Source organism: Botrytis fragariae (genome assembly GCF_013461495.1).
Source record: "Botrytis fragariae strain BVB16 chromosome Unknown tig00000050, whole genome shotgun sequence".
Classification (NCBI taxonomy): Eukaryota; Fungi; Ascomycota; class Leotiomycetes; order Helotiales; family Sclerotiniaceae; genus Botrytis; species Botrytis fragariae.
In genome coordinates this window covers 1,891,961-1,911,872 of record NW_023500992.1, presented here as the reverse complement: position 1 = coordinate 1,911,872, position 19,912 = coordinate 1,891,961, and the positions used below count along the sequence as shown (strand labels likewise).

Sequence of the window (19,912 nt, the reverse complement as noted above, 5' to 3'; positions counted from 1 at the left end):
CATATAGCCGCAGCCACAGACCGATTTACTCATCCGCTAGACGACCCATAGCATAAAACAACCCCGTGTTTTCGTACAAATATTTACCAATACCGATACCTACTTTCCTATTCCTCGTTCCACTCCTCTATTCTGATCGTAGGCACTACATCTTTTTCACCTTTGGATGTACTTAGACTCGCAGTGACTACTTGAATAAACGGTATTTCCCATCCTGCTACCTCGCTTGGATCTGTCCAGGGAGTAACAGATACTAGTTTGACACTCATTAGTTAGCTGAATACTCATAAGTTCTAATTAACGTTCGTCATCTTTGAATTTAGCGAAAGTACTCACAACCTCGATTTCCAGCTTCAATAGCCCGCGATTTGATAAAGTCGAGTATCAGCCACGCATCTGACGCCAATCGTCTTGCTGACCAGTATTCAGTATGGAGTTCTAATTCTGGCGATGTTCCTGGCTTGCCTAATGCCTTCCTCCAATATTGGGAGAGAGTTTTCCTGGATTCAACAGAGGCATCATGGGGAACATTTGAAACCATTCGAATTCTCTCCGGAGCATAAAAATGAATTTCCCCGTTGTAAATTGGTCTCTCCGGTACCACGTCCTCGACTTCTAGTACCATTATGATGCCCTTGAGATTCGCAAATGTTGAGATGATGCAACTGAGGAAGTTCAGCATGTCTTCGAGCTCGAAGAGAGATTTTCGTCGTGTTTTGTATGGAATCGCGAGATATTTCAGGTTATGGAAAGCTGAGCGAGCAAGTGCCGATCTTCGTAATTCGTCAAGCCAAAAGTCTCCTTGGATCCATATGATGTCTTTAGGGTTGTAAATTATGTTTCTTTGCGTACGCGTTGAATAAATGGGAAACGCACTCGGCGATCCATCGGTGAAGGAATCACGTAGGGCGGTATTGCGTTCCTCATTAGAAATTATCTTTAGTGCATCCTCAATGCTCAAAGTTGTATGCGATCTTGTCACTCCTGGCTTGGTGAACCTATCAAGAAATATATTCCGGTATTCATGATTGAGGCATAGGATTGGTGACAAGGAACCGCACGTAAGACGAAAACGCTTTCCAAACATATGGTCATGCTGTAGAAGATCAGATGAAACGAAATGCAATGTTGTAATGCGTGGTTCTTCGAGGTAAAATTCCAGAATGTCGAGCTGTTCAGATGCACAAGTGTCAGTTGTCTTTCTTTGAGAAGAAAGTCTTACGGAGCATAAGTATATAGTAGAAAAGAGACACTTACTCTTAGTTCAATTGGCAAGTCTTCAAATTTATTGAACGTCCTTTCTTCGTCCTCCTCACATAGCTCAGCATCATCAAGAACTTCTCCATTATTTTGTGCTTCGCCAGCACTGGTATTTGTGTCCAAGTTGCGATTTAATGAAGAATTAGAGACCTTGGATAATAACTGTTTCGAGATGGTCTTGACTTTGTGGAGAAACAGATGATTCCTTTTGGGTTCATGATCTGTGACAGCTGTTGAAATTCTTTCGAGTCTTTTTCTTTGAAAATCAATAATAAAACGAAGCATCCTGACAAGTAAGCAAAAACGTAATATTCATGAAATTCTGATATTGTGATTTTTTGATGTAGGTAGTAAGTTCTGTAAGCTCAACTCTGTAGATAGAATAGCCAAGAAATTATGTCTAACAGAGTTAGTACAGACAAACTCAGCCATTATATTCACTTGAGATAATACCCGGTTTCCCTAGATTCGACGAGAATCAAAAAGATAGACAAGTCACGGTTGATTGTACTGATAACAGAGTGGAACGAGAGTCAAAGAAGCCCCCTTCCCCCGCATGATTCCATCCACTTCTTTACTCCGCATTGTTCAAGACAATCGAAACGCACTTTGACACTTTGATGAAATGGGTGTGAAGTTTTCAAACCAAATACAGAAATAATTGAAGCGAACTAAGACGTTCAATAAAAAATATGTCTAATCTCACATCTTGAGCCACTTCATTGCCAAGCTACATAGAAAGTGATGCTAAGTTTTGGCGAGCATCGTCGCGAAGCTAACGGTCTTTGATAAAAATTCCGGTATCAACGCAAGTGAGCTAATTACAAATGTGCAAAATGTCGCTTTGAAACAACACGGAACATAAATTCGTCTCTCAATAGAGCTTAAAAACAACTGCTAGAGCGCGGATGGGGCTCAAAGTCATTCTACCTCAACAATCAGGACATCTCGGTGTCCTTTTGGCAGAGCTGAGGGATGAATCATATATCCAATACTGCACTTATTCAGTACTATTTCATGTTATGCTTCGAGGCTCAACCATAAACCTCCTACAAACATTCCAAAGCCATTGACTATAATACCTAGACCATGGAGCATTGGGAAATTTTCCGACCTGCAATACAATGCTACCCAAGCTACATGATGGGCGTACATATTTGGTCATTGAATTCATAAACTCAATGCCAATACCTACTTTTCCGTTCCGGCATTTCATGAAATCTTGAATGAGCATCGCTGATCACTTGGAACTGAATTCTCAATTAGAAAAGACAATGTTCCGTTCAGAGTAAACTACTAATGATACAGCTCCACCATATTCCTAAGACTTAACATTCGCTGTAGTTAGGGACCGCAATAAGGGTAGCTAGTAATAGATTTAGAATAGTCATGCTCGAACGCTGAATAGCGAACTCGGCCCTCTTGAGCGAGCGAAATGAACATGATGCTTCCGATTGCTCTATTCAAAGACATGGCTACCTCCATCTCTGGTTACTCGTCTTAGGCTTTTGGGTCAGCTTTACCACTCATTTCTTTATTGGTACCCTTGATACAGCTAGAGCATGATGGAAATCAAGAGTAAGTATTTCCTGATGGAAGGATGTCAGGAAGCTAGGATGCCTGGAAATTCTCAATATTTGATCATCAGCCATCGGGTTAAAATTACACACCTTGTATACTCTTACAATCCTCGACAGAGTGAAAATTAACCTTTTTGAGCGGCAATTCACTTTCTTGCATGCCTTTTCGAAGCTGATTTGAAATCAGCATATCACTAGGGATTCTCAATCATTCCGCCAGCCCATAGTGAAGTCTTCTCCACCGTTCTAGCCCGTTTTGCAATACCTTACCTACCTGCATTAGAAGCCACGCGTTTACGAGGAGACACCATCTTTTGTCTTCCAGTTTGCATTCCAGTGGCTTTCCTCACGGCGGTAATCGATTTGGCCCCTCTAGCATTCTCCCCACTTGTGGTTGAAAACACATCTGCTCGGGATTTTTTCATACTTATTGAAGCTGACCGCAGCACGAGGAATTATGTTTTACATTCTTGAATGAAAGGGAAACGATTCTTGGAGCTTCGAATGCGTATTTCCATATTTTCATCTGGGACTTTCGTTAGTTTTTCTTCGTTTTCATGGTTCATGACGTCTATAGTTCCTACTGCGATCATGTTTGCTTACTTTGATTTCGGTTGGAAACCACACAAATAAACCAAAATCACCCCCATTAGTGATCACCGTAACTCTTTCTCCTGCGACAGTGATGTTGAATCTCTTTTCATCATCGGCGGTTTCAGTAGTCTTAGAATCGAATTTTCCCACACCAATCATGCGCGCCGGAAGTGTTTGTACGGAATTAAGGCCGAAATTATCGATTACAGAGTGCAAGATATCTGTTCTTTTCGAGATGGAATCTTGTATGGTGCCCGAAAACTCTAAATCATTGTTGGAAGACATAGAGACGGTGAATACGGATGGAATTTCGAGGGAATATTCAGAAAGCGAGAAATTTTTCTGGTAAGGTTTGGCTATGAGGTCGCAAAAAGTTCATCAAGCAAAAGGATACCGAGGTTGCAGAACATTATCAAGGGTTCTCTGAAGATCAGTAAGCAAGCCCAAATAGAGATTCTTTTTATGTAGCAATCATTGATGATTGGTCTTCAGAAGTTGCTGGAGTTTTATGTGAAGTTGATATCCTTCTGAAATCTAAGATTAAGGCTCGGAGTATAAAATTATCCGAGAGTGTATTGAATAGAGTGGAATGAATACTACACATCTACATTTAATGTAAAAGTTACATTGTGGGATCAATCACGTGTGGAAGATTTCAACATTAGATCCATTCTCAAGTAATTAGGTAGCTAGTCATGGAAATGCTTATTATCTAATCTGATATACTAAAATGGTTATTGCTATATATTTGCTACTAGAATTTCTTATAGTAGTTGGTAAATGCTTATACAGCTGTGTATATAATTCTGATGGTGATTGGTTCAAAATTCAAATTAGCCGAACGGACGCATTTCGAATCAAGAACTTCACTCTTCCATCTTTCACTCATTCTACGCTAATCTAATAATAGATTGCTTATCAGTCGGAGTAGGCACTCCCACCATCATATTTATATCTTTATAATTTTGTTCTCCATTCAATTCACAAGCCTGCCAACATTCAAACAATACATCTTACAACGACAGCAACAACAACAACAATATGACAGATCACACGCCAGGTTCTAACTCCTCTTATCACAAAGAACCTAGAGAAATGAAGCTTGAATACAAGACTGAGAAAGACTTAGATTCTTCGAGTCATCCAAAAGAGGAAGTAAAAGAAGAATATAGTATCTCCAATGGACCTCGCAAGAGTAACACTTTGTACTTAATCATAAGTTCAACAAGTGACACCTCTCATAGAGATTCCCAAGAACTCAGAGATGATGCACAGAGATCAAAGCGGGCAGTACCCCTTTTGATTGAAAGATCCAGACTGCCAGCAGAAAGAAACGTTTTTATGAGCTGGTGACTGCAGGCCCTCTTAATGTTCGAGTATGTTAAAACTGTCTATGTATTCATCTGCTAGTTGAAAGATGACCTTGAAGCCATCCCGTGATTCTCGCCAACATTTTCACAGTCAATGATCTGGGAGCAGGCTCCCCTAGAACCAAAAGTTGTGCGCATCGGTATTGTGCCAACAGAGCGCACAATAGGGCACTGGCAATACTGCTATGATGATCTTATTCAAATCGATGAAGAATCGATGCTCCTCAAACGAAATCACATTCTCAAAACCCCTTCATGTTCTCTTCTCTTTGTCAATAGAGAATCTTGACATCAAGCATTACAAGTACACGGTGTATTTTGGGAACAGAAGCGCCCGTGTGGAGAAGCCGAGGATGGATATGTTTCAATCAACCGCATATATGTCAAGTGGGAGATCGATACCGTATGGTTGGATTATAACCTCTCCGTCGCGTGGCGTGATAATGAAATGGATCCAAGCGACATACTAATCACACGAATGCCGGCATACGAAAAAGTTCGTCGTCTTGCAATACCAGCAGAATTTATCGAATGGCCTTGTGATATGCGAGCATCGGATACAGGTTTAGCAATTGCAGATTTACCAGATCTAGAGGACTTGGCTTTGCTGGTTCCTACGAAAGAGACAGTATGGAGCGACTCAATTCTCGTCCCAACGGTACCAAACACGACATCCTTTAGCTATCTCGATAAATTCGACTGTGAATCATTTGGTTCGGGTTTCGAGTTTTTTATTGATGAAGATGAATACGAAATTATTTTTGAGAATTTCGATATGAGTGAACTGAGGGACTGTGTATATTGTGTCTTTCAGCACACTCTTGAAATTTTTTAGTCTTCAGATAAAGGGGAATAAATCGCAGGTAAGTATAACTTGTCAGAAATATTAAATCACGTAACTAACTACTCTTACCAGCGGGATATATACGTGATATTTACACCTGGGAATGGCCAGATGCTCAATACATGAAAGTAAGCACAATTGAGAGGGAGAAAGTCAAAGTTAACGCTAAGGCTCTGCTTGGGGTTCTGTCAGCGGAGGTTTATGAAGTAGATGATGAAGACACAAACGGAAGACGCCGTGGTGTCAACAATTTTTGGGATGTTATGATACTTTCGCGAAATTTGCGGTAGAGGGACTTCAGGAACAGGCAGACATCTCTAATCGAGCAAAGACTAGCACCTTGATTGGGTTTCCCAAGCTAGATTTGCAATGAGGAAGGGTTTACAATTTTTCAGTAAATGGATGAAGCATATGATTGTAAAATTTGACACTATTTACTTCCATAAACCGTACTAGTGCAAATCAGACAGTTTAATTCTCATTCTTTATATAATATACGTGAAATTCTTGAACGGCAAAAAGAAACGGCAGAGCTAATATCCCGACTTCCAGTCCAAAAGCATATCTAGTGTACTACTAACGTGAGAAATTCGAATAACATAAGCAAATCTTGAAAGATTGACATCAGGTGGAAATGCTCTCGCATTCTTCCTTGCCTCTCTGTTCATCATTCCACTCGACCTTTCTCTCTCACAGTACCTATTACCCCAAAAACCAGGACGAGAGATAATTACAGTATCACTAATATCACATGTAGATTGATGAAGAAATTGATTTATTGATTTATTGATTTCATTATCAATTTACATATTGTACAAACTTTGGTAGCTTCAGGCAGCTAACCCATAAAACTCTCCGAATTCTATCAGAATCTTTTACCAAGGATTACGCCTATGGATAATCACAACTAAAAGGTGAATAGAGTATACCAACAATTTCAAGATGTATCCCCAAAAACCCTAATTGTAAAAACATCTATCTTCGCGGATCCCGTTGATCATCCCGGCTCCGGTAATATTGTTGTTCTCTTTCCCTTTCCTGTCTCTCTCTCTCACGTTCTCTCTCATAGTGATGCTCATAGCGCTCTTGATTTTGTTGTTGTTGTTGATATTGCATGTGGTGGGAAGGTGCTTGGGCATAACCTTGCTGACCTGAAACTGATGTAGATGGTGCAGCATTATAGTTCCGGGCATCGAAGCTGTTTTGTCGTGAATTGTGCACATGATGACCTACTTGATGACCTTGAATCCATTGACCACGTTGTGCTGGTGGAGTTCGATGTCCACTTTGTCCACTTTGTCCGAATGCCATAGATCGATGACTAGCTGCCACTTGAGGTGCTGAATGGAAGTCTACCGGTGTGTTCGGTTGTTGTGGCACAGCGAACTGTGATTGACGATTATATATATCACGATCGGAAGCTTGAGGTAAGTCATGAGGAGACGACATTGTCTGACGTGTCATTTGTTGACTAGCAGGAGGAGGAGTAGCAGAATAAGGTGATTCATTAATCTTCGTAATTGGACTTCGTGTATATCCGCTCGGAGCATTTATTTCATTTAAAGGCTCTCGACGAATAGATGAAGACTGCGAACCAATTGTTTGGCGAGAGGGTTGAGAATACATCTGGTGATGTTGTACAGTTGGTTGGGGTGCATGGCTTCGGCCTTCATAAGGTGTTGGTGTGTAACTGCGACCCACGGAGGATGAATGTTGATGCATAGATTGGGAAGATGATTGTGGATACCCCCCATGCTGTGGATTATTTTGAGAAGATATTTGATGTTGAGCCTGCTGCATCTGCTGATTTTGTTGAATTTGCTGGGATATTTGTTGCGACTGTTGAGATGAATGCGATGAAAATCGTGAAGTCTGTAATGAACGTTGAGGTGGTGGAGTTTGTGAATTTTGAATTGGAATTGCCGCGGCACCACCAACTCTCTTCGGTTGGACTTGTGCTATTTGAGGAGCTCTGCTAGGTTCACTGGATTCATCGTTCAACAAGGACATGATATTGGAAGTCTTTCTTGGTGTGTCTTGCTGACGTATAGCAGCAACAGCCGCTGGTGGAGGCGGTGGTGTTGAATACTGCTCTTGAATTGGCGGAGTAACAATGCCCGATCGACCGAAAGCTGGAGAGGGAGATGGAATCAAGTTTGGAGCAACACTCATACCATCACTAAGCAAATTCCTGACACCTTGACTTCTCGGATATTGTTGGTTTGGTGCTAAAGATGGTGCTTGTCTTCGAACCTCCGCTGCGGTGACTGTCGGATATGGAACTTCGGGTCTTGTAGGTGCCATTGATCCTGTACGGCTAGAGTGTGCAGAGTATAGTTCATATTGTTGTGGATTTCGGACATCAATTTCCTCTTGCTTCATCTGAAAGTTTCGTTGTTCTCGCTTTTCTTTTCGATCTTGTTGTTCTCGTTGTTCACGCTGCTCATGATCACGCTCTTGTTTTCTCTTCAAATTTCGTTCTAACTGTTCTTGTTTTGACTCCCTCTCCCTTTGTAGCTGTTGCTGCCGCTCGAGAGCCTCCATTTCCCTTATCTGCTCTCGTCTTTGGAATACCTGCTGTTGCTCACGATGTGTCTGTTCTCGCAAAGCCTGCTGCTCTCGAAGGGCTTGTTCTCGCTCCCTAATCGCTTGCTCTCGAATAGCTTGTTCTCGAATAGCCTGCTGCTCTCGTCTGGCCTGGTCTTGTAAAGCTAGCCGTTTTATGGCTTGTTGTTGTTCCTGTGACATTCGTTCTACCTCATGCTCGAGAGCCTTCTGCCTCTCGCGATGGGCTTCCTCAGCGACCCGGGCTGATCTTTGAGAAGCAAGTGTGGTTGGATCGGAAATTGGTGAAGCAGTTTGAGATTGTTGCGAAAGATTACTTTGTAATGTGGGTCGTTGATTATCAGTCGTGAAGAAACCCATGGCAGGACCTCTTGGTTGTCTAACTTGCTGACTCTGAATTTGTTGTGGTTGTGGTTGTGGTTGTATCTGAGAGGCTGTTGTTGATGGTGATGCTGATATCGGTTGTTGCTGTTGCGGGATTTGAGATAAGCTGTGTTGATTAGCCTGATGATGGGAGCGTTTAGATGGCAAGGAACTAGGAGTTATCGTTTGATTCATTGATTGGGGAACTGGTCCAGCTTGAGCTAAAGCTGGGAACCTAGTACTCAATGTGGGTTGAGGAGGGGAGGCTTGGGAAAGAGTTATAGGTTGGTTAGCAGATAGTTCATCGAGATCCATAGCAGAAGCTGATCTTGATAGAGGAGCGGGTGTGGGGTCATATCGTCGCTTCGTTGGAGCAGATGGTGTTGGTGCCGGTCCAGTAGATTCGCCTCTCTCACGTTTCGAGTCAGCATCTCGAGTGATCGTTTCCCATTCTTTCTTACTTCCAGAATCAACGGAGCGTTGATAGTAGTTCTTGACCTGTTCAGCAATGTTAGCCAGCCGCTTAAGGCCCGGTTTTCCTTTCTTGATATTAAGCCAGTCAGAAAATATATCGTTATATACCATGGTATGTGTTTTTGTTCCCATATGTTTTGCAATTCCTTGCCAATCTGTACCAAAGTGTCGTAGTAGTTCAGGAAAGTCATGCACCTCCGGGACACTCCAATAGCTAGAAGTTTGTTGTTGGGCAGTAGAACGACGATCCGGTTGAGATTCAACAGTTGTTGGAGGGGCAGATCCAACACGTTCAGGTGCAATTGGAACCTCTAGATTAGCTGGTGTAAGTCTTTCAGGTGTCATGAATGGTGGTGAAAATGCTGGAAGTTGTTGAGGAACAATACTTTCATATGGAGGGAAACGAGCAGGAGCTACAGGAGGTCTAATTGGAGTAGGCTCGGGTGCAGCGGTTGATGGAGGAGGATTCGGCGATTCATCGTTGCGGGTAGCAGGAGATGGGGCAGCTGCTAGAAGTTGACTAGCCTTGGGTTGTTTCGGAACCTTCTCTCGTGGAACCTTTACTTTCCTTTTGGGTGGAGCTGAGTCACCACTTGCATCTCCTTTTGGGGTAGCGACTCTTTTTGCTGGGGTTGGTGCAGGGCTGGCGCCTTCATTGTCAGTTGGTGGAGGTGCTTCAAAATTCCAGGTTGGAGCAGCAGCTCTCCTAGGTCGACGTCGTTCGTTTCCATTCTCGACATCTGGTGTAGCGTCGGTGTCGTTGCCGCCTCCATTTTCTATGTTGGTAATGAGAACGCTAGATTTTTTCGCTCCTTTCCTCCTACCAGTTTTAACTTGATTATTCTTCTTCTTGAAGATCGCTTTCCATTCATCAGTTGTTTTAATAATGTAATAGTGCTGAATGCAGGCCTTGTAATCACGATGTGGAAGGCTTTCTGCGATGACAGAAAATTGCTTGCCAGAATGGGAGTACTTCTCTCGAAAGATCCGAGCCTCCTCTTCCGTGAAATTGTCGATGGATTCTCCAAATTCAAGCATACGAAATGATCGCTCAAATGGAACCTTATGCGTGGTATCTACAAACATAGTTTCTTTGTATTCATCATCCCAACACATATCTGGAATGCTCGCTTCCTTGGAATTAGCGGTCTCTTCCCTGGCATCCTGTTCTTGCTGTTCCTTCGATTCTTTAGCTTCACGCTCGGATTCACGAAGGACGCGTTCTATATCGTGCTCTGTCGCAAATCTACTCCCAGTGCGCCGCTGGCCCTCTGTCTTCGGATCTGAACCATTTACCGATTTGCCTCGTTCGACCGATTCCTCGGCTTCCCTGTCTTGGGCTTTAGCAAATGCTTCTCTACTTCGTACAGCAATCGGATCCAAATCCATATCAGTAAATGTGCGGTATTTAGCATAATTGTCCGCCCACAATTTCCCCTCTTCTTGTTGTCTTCTCCATTTCTGCGCCATTTTTTCTTCCATGAACCTCGAAAGAGAGGGTTCGGCATCAGGAGCAATTTCAAGAGAGCTCAAAAACTCGGGATCCTCGTCCCATTTATTATAATCATACATTGGCAAAGATTCCGGGGGAGGCGTCTTTGTATCCCTGGGGTGCTTAACAGCGTCGAGAATTTTAGACTGACGATCCTCTTCGAGAGCGGCTTCTTGTTGAACAAGCTTTTGACGTAAAAGTTGGAATCCGGCTTGTTCGGCTTCATCTTCATCATCATCACTTTCTTCGGGAATCTCCATCGTTAGTTCTGGGGCCTGTGGGACTGGTGAAGGTATCTTTTGTGGTCCAAAATCATAATGGCCATCTTGTTCTTTTCGAATACGGCGAACGTCTTCTCCGGAATTGTCCATGTCATCTACTACCTCCTGATTGACAGATTCATTATTTTCAAATGTCTCTGTACCCTCCATCTGATGATCACCATCTGCATCTTTATCCGTTGGCCTTTGAATTGGAGCCTGAGTCCTGGGACTGATTGATGAATCATCTTCAGGTGCTTGAGCATCTGGGAGGATCTCAGTATCGATAGGTCCTAGAGATAATGGAAATTTGTAAACTGGTTCGATTTCCGATTTTCTATCCCTCTCAGCAGCTAATCCTGATGCTTCGTCTGACACGGGCGGTGCTATATCCGTAGATTTTCCCGCAATTCTTTTGTCGTCAAGCGGCTCCAAGATGCGCTCGGAATAGTTTCTTAATGGCGAAGGCGAAGGCGGCTTTTCTAAACTGGAGATGTTCGCACCAACATGTTGAAGCTCCACGCTAGGGATATCTTGAATATCGTTCTTGGAAGTATTGTTTTCAAGATCAGTTCTTGGTAATAGTGACGACTCAATCGTAGAAGGTTGGGAATCTGTGGGCTCAATGGTAGTAGGTTGAATGACGGAGGGTGCAGTGTCTTTAGAAGCATCGTCCTTTGGGGATGTTTCTTCGGATACACGAGCTTTAGAGAAAGTCTCGTTAGTGGACCGGTCCTTTGAGCTCTCAGCATCTGTTTTTGTGACTGTGGAATGGGGAATATCAACATTGGTCTCGGTGGGTTTGGTGGGGGTGCGAGACTCTTCTTCAGAAGGCGATTGCCTTCTTTCAATGGGCAATGGAGCAGGATGGATTTCTGGCGTTGAGACTGCTTCCTTGGTGATAGAATCATTTGTAATCACATCAGTAGTGGAATTGGAATCTTTGATGACTACAGTGGGTGACGATTGTGGTTCTTCAGAGGGTATAAATGGCTTTCCTGGGTCAGTAGCTGGAGGTTGACTTAAATGTCGTTGATGGTTTTCAATAACGCTCGAGTCGATTGTTGCTGCTGGAATGGGTGATTTCAGAAATGGGGAAGCTGGACTTTGATGATCTTCACCGACAAAGGGCTTAGAATCAGCGGATGACATGTCTTTTGTCGGGTCCAACACTACGTCGGGCTCTTTCTGAGGCTCTAAGTGAGGTTCAAGCTCAGAGACAGATTTATTTTCCCCCTCAGTCAGTGCGTAAGGCATATCGTTTGCGGATTCAGAGCCGACAGATTCAGTCAAAGTATCCGGAACTTCTCTTGTATCTATTTGCAAAGGTAGATCTCTAAACGAGTTGACAAGGAAGAATTGGTCAAGAGGAGGTAAGTCGGGTCGGTTGCGAGCATCGTTCATGCTACGCCTGACCTCCGCTATTTCACTCTCGAAATTGATCTCATCCTCTGGGTCATCATCATTGAAGGGGTCCAAATCGGAGTCGGAAAAACTATCACTGATCTGTATTTTGGGTGGGCGTCTACCGAACAGGGGCTTTCGCTGGCGATATTTTTTGTCAACTCGTGCTACCTCATCAAATTTATGTTCTGGTGTTGCGACGACTTGCGTGTCCGATCTGTTGTCTAGTGGGGGGTTTTCAATAGACTGAGGAACTATAGATTTTGCGGGAACATAGAGGCTGCCTGGAGCCCCACGACCGGCATGGAAACGGGGCGCAGTTGGGACCGATACACCAGGTACAGGACTTTCACTGACCGATGCTCCAGTTGAACCAAATGCAGGAACTTGAGGAGGAGGGGCTTCATATGGTCAGCATCATACACAGAACACACATGTTAAAACATGCACAGGAACCAAATTGAAGTACCAGGAACAGGAAAAGTAATTAGATCGTGAGACTTACTTGCGGATGGTTGAGTTCTACGTGGAAAATTCGGTTCAGGAGATCTACTGCGGACTTGAGGTCGATGATAATGTTCATCATAGTTATAAGGTCGTCCACGTCCACGTGCTAATCCGTTTCCTCTTGCTCTTCCATAACCATGAACAAATGGTTGAGATGCCTCGGACGAAGGCGAGGTAACAGACATTGGACCATCTCGTGAGCCTCTTCGAGCACGGTCAAGGTCAAGGCTTGAAGGTACGTCACGAGTATCTCTACTATTGTAATTAGGAGATCTTCCCCTACCAAGAGGGGATGAAGGCCTTCGCCCTTTGAAGCTGTCCCGACCACCCCATTCTCGATCGCGGCTTCGATCATCGCGAAACGGTACTAAAGGTCCTCTATTATCCCTTCGGATATCTCTATAGTCTCTTTCTCTTTCTATTTCTCGGCCACGCTCTCGATCTCGATCCCGATCCCGATCGCGGTCTCTACTCTCATCTCGCCAGCTACCTCTTCCGCGACCACGACCTCTGCCACCTCTGAAATCACCCCGATATCCGAAATCGCCTCGATATCCATCGCCAAAACTGTTGCCTCTAGGGCCGCTTGGGGGGTCGATATAACTTTTAGATCCAGCTCGTGGTCCCCGAGGAGGATCGCGTAATGATGAATCTCGATTTGTGTCTCGTGAAAGTGTATGCCTATCTGAGAAAAGCTCTCGATTTTGATTGTGATTAAATGCAGCAGTGTTCGCTCTTGAATTTGATGGCGATCGGCGCCTATCACCGCCGCGCGCAGCCCCTCTATAAGTATCGGAATCGCGGGAGTCGAGATATCGCCTTGGAGATCGATCCACAGGAGAGCGGGCGCGAGGTGATGTGTGTGGTCGAGTCCTGAAAGATTGAGGTTAGAATCAATTTTCATACAAGAACCATTGGAGCGACAAACATTGCGACGAGATTTGCAAAAGGGGAAGACTACAATTTGTAGTAATCCCCAGTCCCTGTTGTCCTTCTTTAATCGGTATCTCAGCGCCTGGCTACCTAGTATTTATCAGTATGGCCGCTGCAATTACGACTCTGATTCGGCGCTGCTGTTCATCAAATGGATACTAGAACAGTGTCAGAAGTGTAAGCGGTGGGTATTGATATTGAATGGCTGCACTGAGTATTGTCGCTGGCGCAGTATTGAATTTTGAGAAGCATGCGAAATGGATTTGATCGAATACTGAGGTTGCCGCAATTGTTCATTCCCGCAGCACGACCGATATAGTTCGACTTGGCTCTAAAAGTTTGACCAATTAAATCTCGTTGTTTGCGGTCCGATCCTTCAAGGTTTTATAGCCTCGAATTTTGACCTCAGCCTCAGGGTTTTTGAGCCTAGCTTCGAATGTTATCATGTGATTAGCCACACTTGTGTTGTTTTCAAAAGGAGTCAATTGATACTATTTACTGAATTTGCATGAACAAAGAGTGAAATATTCCTTATTCAATAGAATCATACCTTCAGACGACCTAGTAAATACTGAACGATTCATCTGCACATCAGATCATTTTCTGATGATCCCATGCTGAAAACCTAGGTACAGGTATCTACAAGCATTTAAACATTTATTTCCCCGCAACGATTTAATCCTATTGAAGTCGCACAAGTTACGTGCTCCACAGTTCAGCCACAATGTAGAAGTGCTCCATAATATTAGCTAATCATTCAAGATGTGGCTTGACGAGGGCGCATAGACTCTTGGTGGAGAATAAAATTTCGACACTTCTTTCAGAGCCTCGAAAGTAAAAGCGTTACACGGGCCACAAATCGCTTCTCCCTGCATCAAAACTTTTGATCACATCTCCTGACCAAGACATATATGAGAATATACATGAACACAACGCGTTCGTTGATACTTCTGGGAATTTGATTGTGTATATCATTTTCTACCACAGTTGATACCAGAATATTCAAAAGAAAAAGCCCAGAAATGGCCTCAACGTCCAATTCCGATGGAGCACCTCCATCCTCCGTCATGGATGCAGTTCTCGTCCCGTCAAACGAAATGCCAGTCAATGCACAAAAAGTCGAGGAGCTCGACTTTAACAAATTTGCCGGGCGTCCGATAACCGTTGATGATCTATTGAGTGGTATGAATAATATGGGCTTTCAAGCAAGTTCCATTGGTGAAGCTGTTCGAATAATTAATGATATGGTACGTTATTCCTGTCTCATCATTTCTACAAAACCTAACACTACCAGCGTGCATGGCGTGGTCCAGAACCATCCGATCGTACCACCATTTTCCTTGGATACACTTCAAATTTGATCTCAAGTGGACTTCGTGGTACTCTTCGCTACCTCGCTCAACATCGTCACATTTCTGCAATCGTCACCACTGCCGGTGGTGTCGAAGAAGATATCATTAAATGTCTTGGTCCCACCTACATGGGTTCATTCTCTACTCCTGGAGCTGAGCTCCGTGCCAAAGGTCAAAATCGTATTGGAAATCTTATTGTTCCCAATAACAACTACTGCGCATTTGAAGACTGGGTAATGCCCATTCTCGACACTATGCTTGCTGAGCAAGAGGAATCGAAAAAAGATACTGACACTGACAACCACATTTACTGGACACCCAGTAAAATTATCAGAAGATTAGGCAAAGAGATCAATAACGAAGAGTCACTACTTTATTGGGCCTATAAAAATGATATCCCTATCTTCTGCCCAGCACTTACCGATGGTTCCTTAGGCGATATGCTTTACTTCCACACTTTCAAATCCTCTCCAGCTCAACTCCGTGTGGATCTTGTTGAAGATATTCGCAAGATAAATACTATGGCTGTACGAGCCAAGCGAGCAGGAATGATCATTTTAGGTGGAGGTGTAGTCAAACATCACATTGCGAATGCCTGTCTGATGAGAAATGGAGCCGAGAGCGCAGTTTACATCAACACTGCGCAAGAATTCGATGGAAGTGATGCTGGAGCAAGACCTGATGAAGCAGTTAGTTGGGGAAAGATTAAGGTTGGAGCTGATAGTGTCAAGGTTTATGTTGAAGCAACTGCCTGTTTCCCACTGATAGTGGCAGGTACCTTTGCAAAAGATCAAGAGAAGAGTGCACCCCAAACAACTTCAATACCCTCGGAAAATTAAGAATAGAATTACGATTGCAAATTGAAACCTCTTCATACCTGTGAACTTGTATGGATGAAAGACTACCTAGTTCTTAGCCGAGAATTGGAAACTGACAGTCATAACAATCTGTTTTATCGAATTATCTTTCATTCCCAATACTTCAAATTGTGCAAGTGCCCCTACAGAATAGGTGATTTTTATGCTTACATGATATCTACTCTCGGAGAAAATGTTTACCTAGACTTTCATCGGTAGGTCTGCAGATAGAACATCATACACACACTCCTTCCGTTCACAAAAGCCAACAATGAATGGAGTAACAGCCATCGTACCTGACGTATTCCAATTTCAGTAGCAGGAGCAGGCTTCTGTTTGAAAATTTCACTTCTGAGAGTTATTTGCATAGTCTCTATCTCCACAATCGGGTTTGTGATGCGTTGAGTGAGATATCAAGCCAGAGGTTTCTTTTGGGGGGTGTTAGAAAGTTCCCTTCCCTTGTGTGGTAAATCTTTGTTTTGGAAGGGGGTTAATTGGTATAATAATGATAAATGATGCATGATTGTTGAAAGATAAAAATGCACTACCCAGCGCTCAAATAAGTACAGATGTATTATGACCATATGTAGAGAAGAAATAGGATTTCATTCGTGGTTGGGGATGGAGTCAAACACAAAAATGAGTTTTGTAAAGGTACGGATGGATTAATTGACACCTATGGAAAATATGAGAAGTGGAATTTAAAACTAGATATTCTTCTCGCTGATTGTGATGGGATTTATTTATTCAGGTGTAGATTATGATGACTCTTAAGTGAAGGCGTTGAGAAATTGAGAGCTAGGTGGATAGTGTTTAGTTTGTTGTAATGGATTCGGATATTTTGGTGTAAATTATCGTGGGTATGGAGAGATAATGGTAATTTATTGATATAGGTAGACTCGATAATATCTCGTTTCATGATTAAGGGATTATAACTCTAGAATGGGCTATGCATTCTCTTCATACTCAGTCTAATGGTATCAAGGTGTAAGTGAGAAGTACCATCAGTAAACTAGGTATTTCTAATATGTTGTCCGAAAATCAAGAATAGATAACTAAAAGACTTCATGCATCGCTGTATTCACAGTAGAGCAGATTGTTTAGACGTAGGTGAAGTATTACCGGTGGATTATTGATGGAATCTCTGTGAAGCGACATGGGTATGACATTCAAAGCTTAGAATCACATCTCATCAACCACAACGAAGTCAGATATTAAGGATAATGAGTTAAAAATAACCTACATCACTTGGTTTGCAAAATCCCCATAATCTCTCCATAGACTGACCTAGTCTGACCTAAAAGTCAGAACAAAGCCAAAGTCATACTGCGCCACTCGCATGAGCAAGCAAGAAGAATGAATCCGACCTTCACAATATCCACCACGTATCAGAACTCTACCGCTCTCAAAATGCATCAACCGCTGACCGGGGACCAGCACGCTGTATTGAGAAAGAATGCCGCGTCTCAAGCACCCATGATATCCGAAGCCACCCCTGCACATCAAGTACCTTGAGAACACGCCGCATTTAGTGTAAAGACCAACCCATTCAAAGAACGCAAGTATGACAAAAACCAAACGCAGCACTATCAAATCCAAACCACCATATATCCAAACTGAATCAGCCCAGATCTTCTTCTCTATGGTTAAGATTATGCTTGCTTTGGCTTGGTTCGGGAAGCACGGGGCTTTTTCTCGATAACGGTTAACTCGGCTGGGAGTCCCGCGGCTCGCAGTGGAACACCGATTGCATCCAATTCAACAGTGAGCTCTCTTCTGACACGAGGCTTGAACGCTTGTGGCTGGTAAATTTGGCGCTCTTGCTCAGCTTTGGCTTCTCTAGCTACCTTTCTCTCTTCCGCAGTCATTGGGACCTTGGCTGCTGCAGATTTTTGCTTTTTGGCAGAGTTCTTCTTCGTTCTTTGGCGAGGCTCCTTGGCGAGAGGTGCAGTAGCGGTGCCGTTGGCATCCTCGGCTTCTCGCTTCCGTTTTGTAGCATCGTGTTCGAGTGGTTGAGAGGCAGCTTCTTGACTGGACCTGCTTTTTGAGTCGTCTGATTCCGTTAGTGTTGCAGGTGGCGATGGTAGTTGAGTAGTCTTTGGTGGGATAGGCTCTGGTGTAGGTGATCCGCGGTAAGAAATAGTGTCTTGACAGCTAATTGTATCAGATTGATCAGATATAGGGACTTCTCGTCTTTGGCGTATTTCCTCAATCCAAATAGCCTCAGAATCGGATACAACTGCTGTCGTCATGCACATCAAAATGTCAACAACTTCAACTGCGTCATCTGACATTGCTGTAGCAGATCCTACATCGATCTTGTTGACTTCTGACTCCATTTTGGAAATAAGTGATGCCGAGTGCTGTATTCGAGATTCTATAGTAAAATGATCGTCAGCCTATATTCTACATAATCAGTTATTTGAAGAGGCTACAGGCCAACAGTAAAAGACATCTTGGTTTCTCTACTCTCGGCGGAATTTTTGATGTAATGATGCATCGGCGTATTCCACAAAATCTACAGCTATGGAAATGATGGATGGTCCAAATATAATCCACTGAACCGGCTAATGAGATACTCTGCGGCGATAGACCAAGTTGAGACTTTTTACCATTCCAAAAACTGCAGACCTTTGAAGGCGACTCGCTTATCTGAATGATACCAAACATGAATTGATCAATACGCTGACAGGCTCAATATCAATCTCTTAACGAATTTGAAGATTAGATATCTGTAGTTGTTGGATTACAGTAAGGGTTGTAACATCAGTGAGAGATAGGAGTACAATCCTATGCTTTCATTTGACGACAAAAGACATGACTAGCAAGGGTCGATGAAATTGCACTCATACGACAAAATCTTAATGAAAGGGTGAGAATTTGGACACGTACTTTGTTGCGATTCGATGATCTATCTGTTGCGGTTGCGGAAGTAGAATCTTGTCGTGTTTGTGAATGGTAATGAGTTGAAAAAGGGATTTGAGGGGAACTTCATCTTTTTATACGGAGATGAACGAACATTGGAAATGACTTGTTTGTACGGTAGAGACGGCGATCATTAAGCCATCATATCTAGCTCCATTCACACTACAAATGTGGCGGGGTGTAGTTGAACCCTAATTGTTTTAGCATCATGTTAGATACCACAGTATTGCTAACTTTTCAGGGATCAAGAAATATACCACGTAGGGCTCAATAGGACGATCAAGTCACGATCGTTAGATGACTATTACTTGATTCGACAGAGTAAATCCCTCCATTATTGGATGAATATCACATGATACATACCTAGGTGTGTGAAATTCGAACTTTAGAGTTCAGTTGGAATTCATTATATAATACAGAAGTAATTAGCACCATTTCATGTACTCCGATTGATACGAGAGGTGGACGATCCAAAGAACGATAGATGGGTATACCCTGACAGTGTATTTCGATATGACGGCTATTTCCTAATCTCATACGATGGGATTTTCATGGATTGATCTGTAGTGCGTGATCACAACAGATTCAAGAGCCACTGTGATGTATCGATTACGTGACAATCTACCCAAGTACAATTCAAGGTTACCGAAGTTTTGCTTGACACTGAATCATTCCAATCATATTCATCTCTCTTTACATTCTAATTGTGGAACTCATCACCTCACTCACCACGGCAGTCCAAACTTTCAAGAAAGTTATTACTTATCATAAGAAATAAACTCGAAAAGAACAAATCTGCAATCCTTCAAGCTCAAGATTTCGAGAAACCACAGAAATTGGAGTAATCATCCGCTTTGAAGACTTTTGAAATCGTATGCCTATCTTATGTATGTTACTGATATATTTAATCCTACTATCATCAGCCTATTCGCACCTTCTCTTTGCTAGTCAATAAGCTCATGAGTGGGTGGAAAAGTATGTTCGCCAACAGTCATTTTGTTTGTGTAATGATTGTACCTCGTTCGATCACTGCACCTAGATTTTTCGTGGGAGCCAAAGTGAAACAAGTTATCATTTGATATTTGCAGAGTGACTTCATGGTACTTAGGGAGTTGCAGTGAAATATCATGGT

General features: G+C 43.0%; 6 protein-coding genes across 6 annotated transcripts; 2 read left to right on the top strand and 4 right to left on the bottom strand.

The window, feature by feature from the left end:
- Positions 1-107: 107 nt before the first annotated feature.
- Positions 108-1,545, bottom strand: Bfra_004589 (uncharacterized protein; the record flags this gene model as incomplete). Its single annotated transcript, XM_037334990.1, has 3 exons — positions 108-253; positions 337-1,171; positions 1,258-1,545. 3 exons carry the CDS (start codon positions 1,543-1,545, stop codon positions 108-110), a joined length of 1,269 nt encoding a protein of 422 aa, XP_037193524.1.
- Positions 1,546-3,267: 1,722 nt separating this feature from the next.
- Positions 3,268-3,719, bottom strand: Bfra_004588 (uncharacterized protein; the record flags this gene model as incomplete). The annotated part of the gene is made up of 2 exons (XM_037334989.1): positions 3,268-3,366; positions 3,444-3,719. 2 exons carry the CDS (start codon positions 3,717-3,719, stop codon positions 3,268-3,270), a joined length of 375 nt encoding a protein of 124 aa, XP_037193523.1.
- A 756-nt stretch (positions 3,720-4,475) lies between these two features.
- Positions 4,476-5,938, top strand: Bfra_004587 (uncharacterized protein; the record flags this gene model as incomplete). The annotated part of the gene is made up of 4 exons (XM_037334988.1): positions 4,476-4,769; positions 4,896-5,061; positions 5,101-5,583; positions 5,721-5,938. The coding sequence occupies 4 exons, from the start codon at positions 4,476-4,478 to the stop codon at positions 5,936-5,938; spliced, it is 1,161 nt and encodes a 386-aa protein (XP_037193522.1).
- Positions 5,939-6,623: 685 nt separating this feature from the next.
- Positions 6,624-13,898, bottom strand: Bfra_004586 (putative myb-like dna-binding domain-containing protein; the record flags this gene model as incomplete). The annotated part of the gene is made up of 4 exons (XM_037334987.1): positions 6,624-12,607; positions 12,712-13,586; positions 13,769-13,804; positions 13,858-13,898. 4 exons carry the CDS (start codon positions 13,896-13,898, stop codon positions 6,624-6,626), a joined length of 6,936 nt encoding a protein of 2,311 aa, XP_037193521.1.
- Positions 13,899-14,668: 770 nt separating this feature from the next.
- On the top strand, positions 14,669-15,837 carry Bfra_004585 (putative deoxyhypusine synthase protein; the record flags this gene model as incomplete). The annotated part of the gene is made up of 2 exons (XM_037334986.1): positions 14,669-14,893; positions 14,941-15,837. The coding sequence occupies 2 exons, from the start codon at positions 14,669-14,671 to the stop codon at positions 15,835-15,837; spliced, it is 1,122 nt and encodes a 373-aa protein (XP_037193520.1).
- A 1,670-nt stretch (positions 15,838-17,507) lies between these two features.
- Positions 17,508-18,194, bottom strand: Bfra_004584 (uncharacterized protein; the record flags this gene model as incomplete). Its single annotated transcript, XM_037334985.1, has 1 exon — positions 17,508-18,194. The coding sequence occupies one exon, from the start codon at positions 18,192-18,194 to the stop codon at positions 17,508-17,510; it is 687 nt and encodes a 228-aa protein (XP_037193519.1).
- Positions 18,195-19,912: the final 1,718 nt, after the last annotated feature.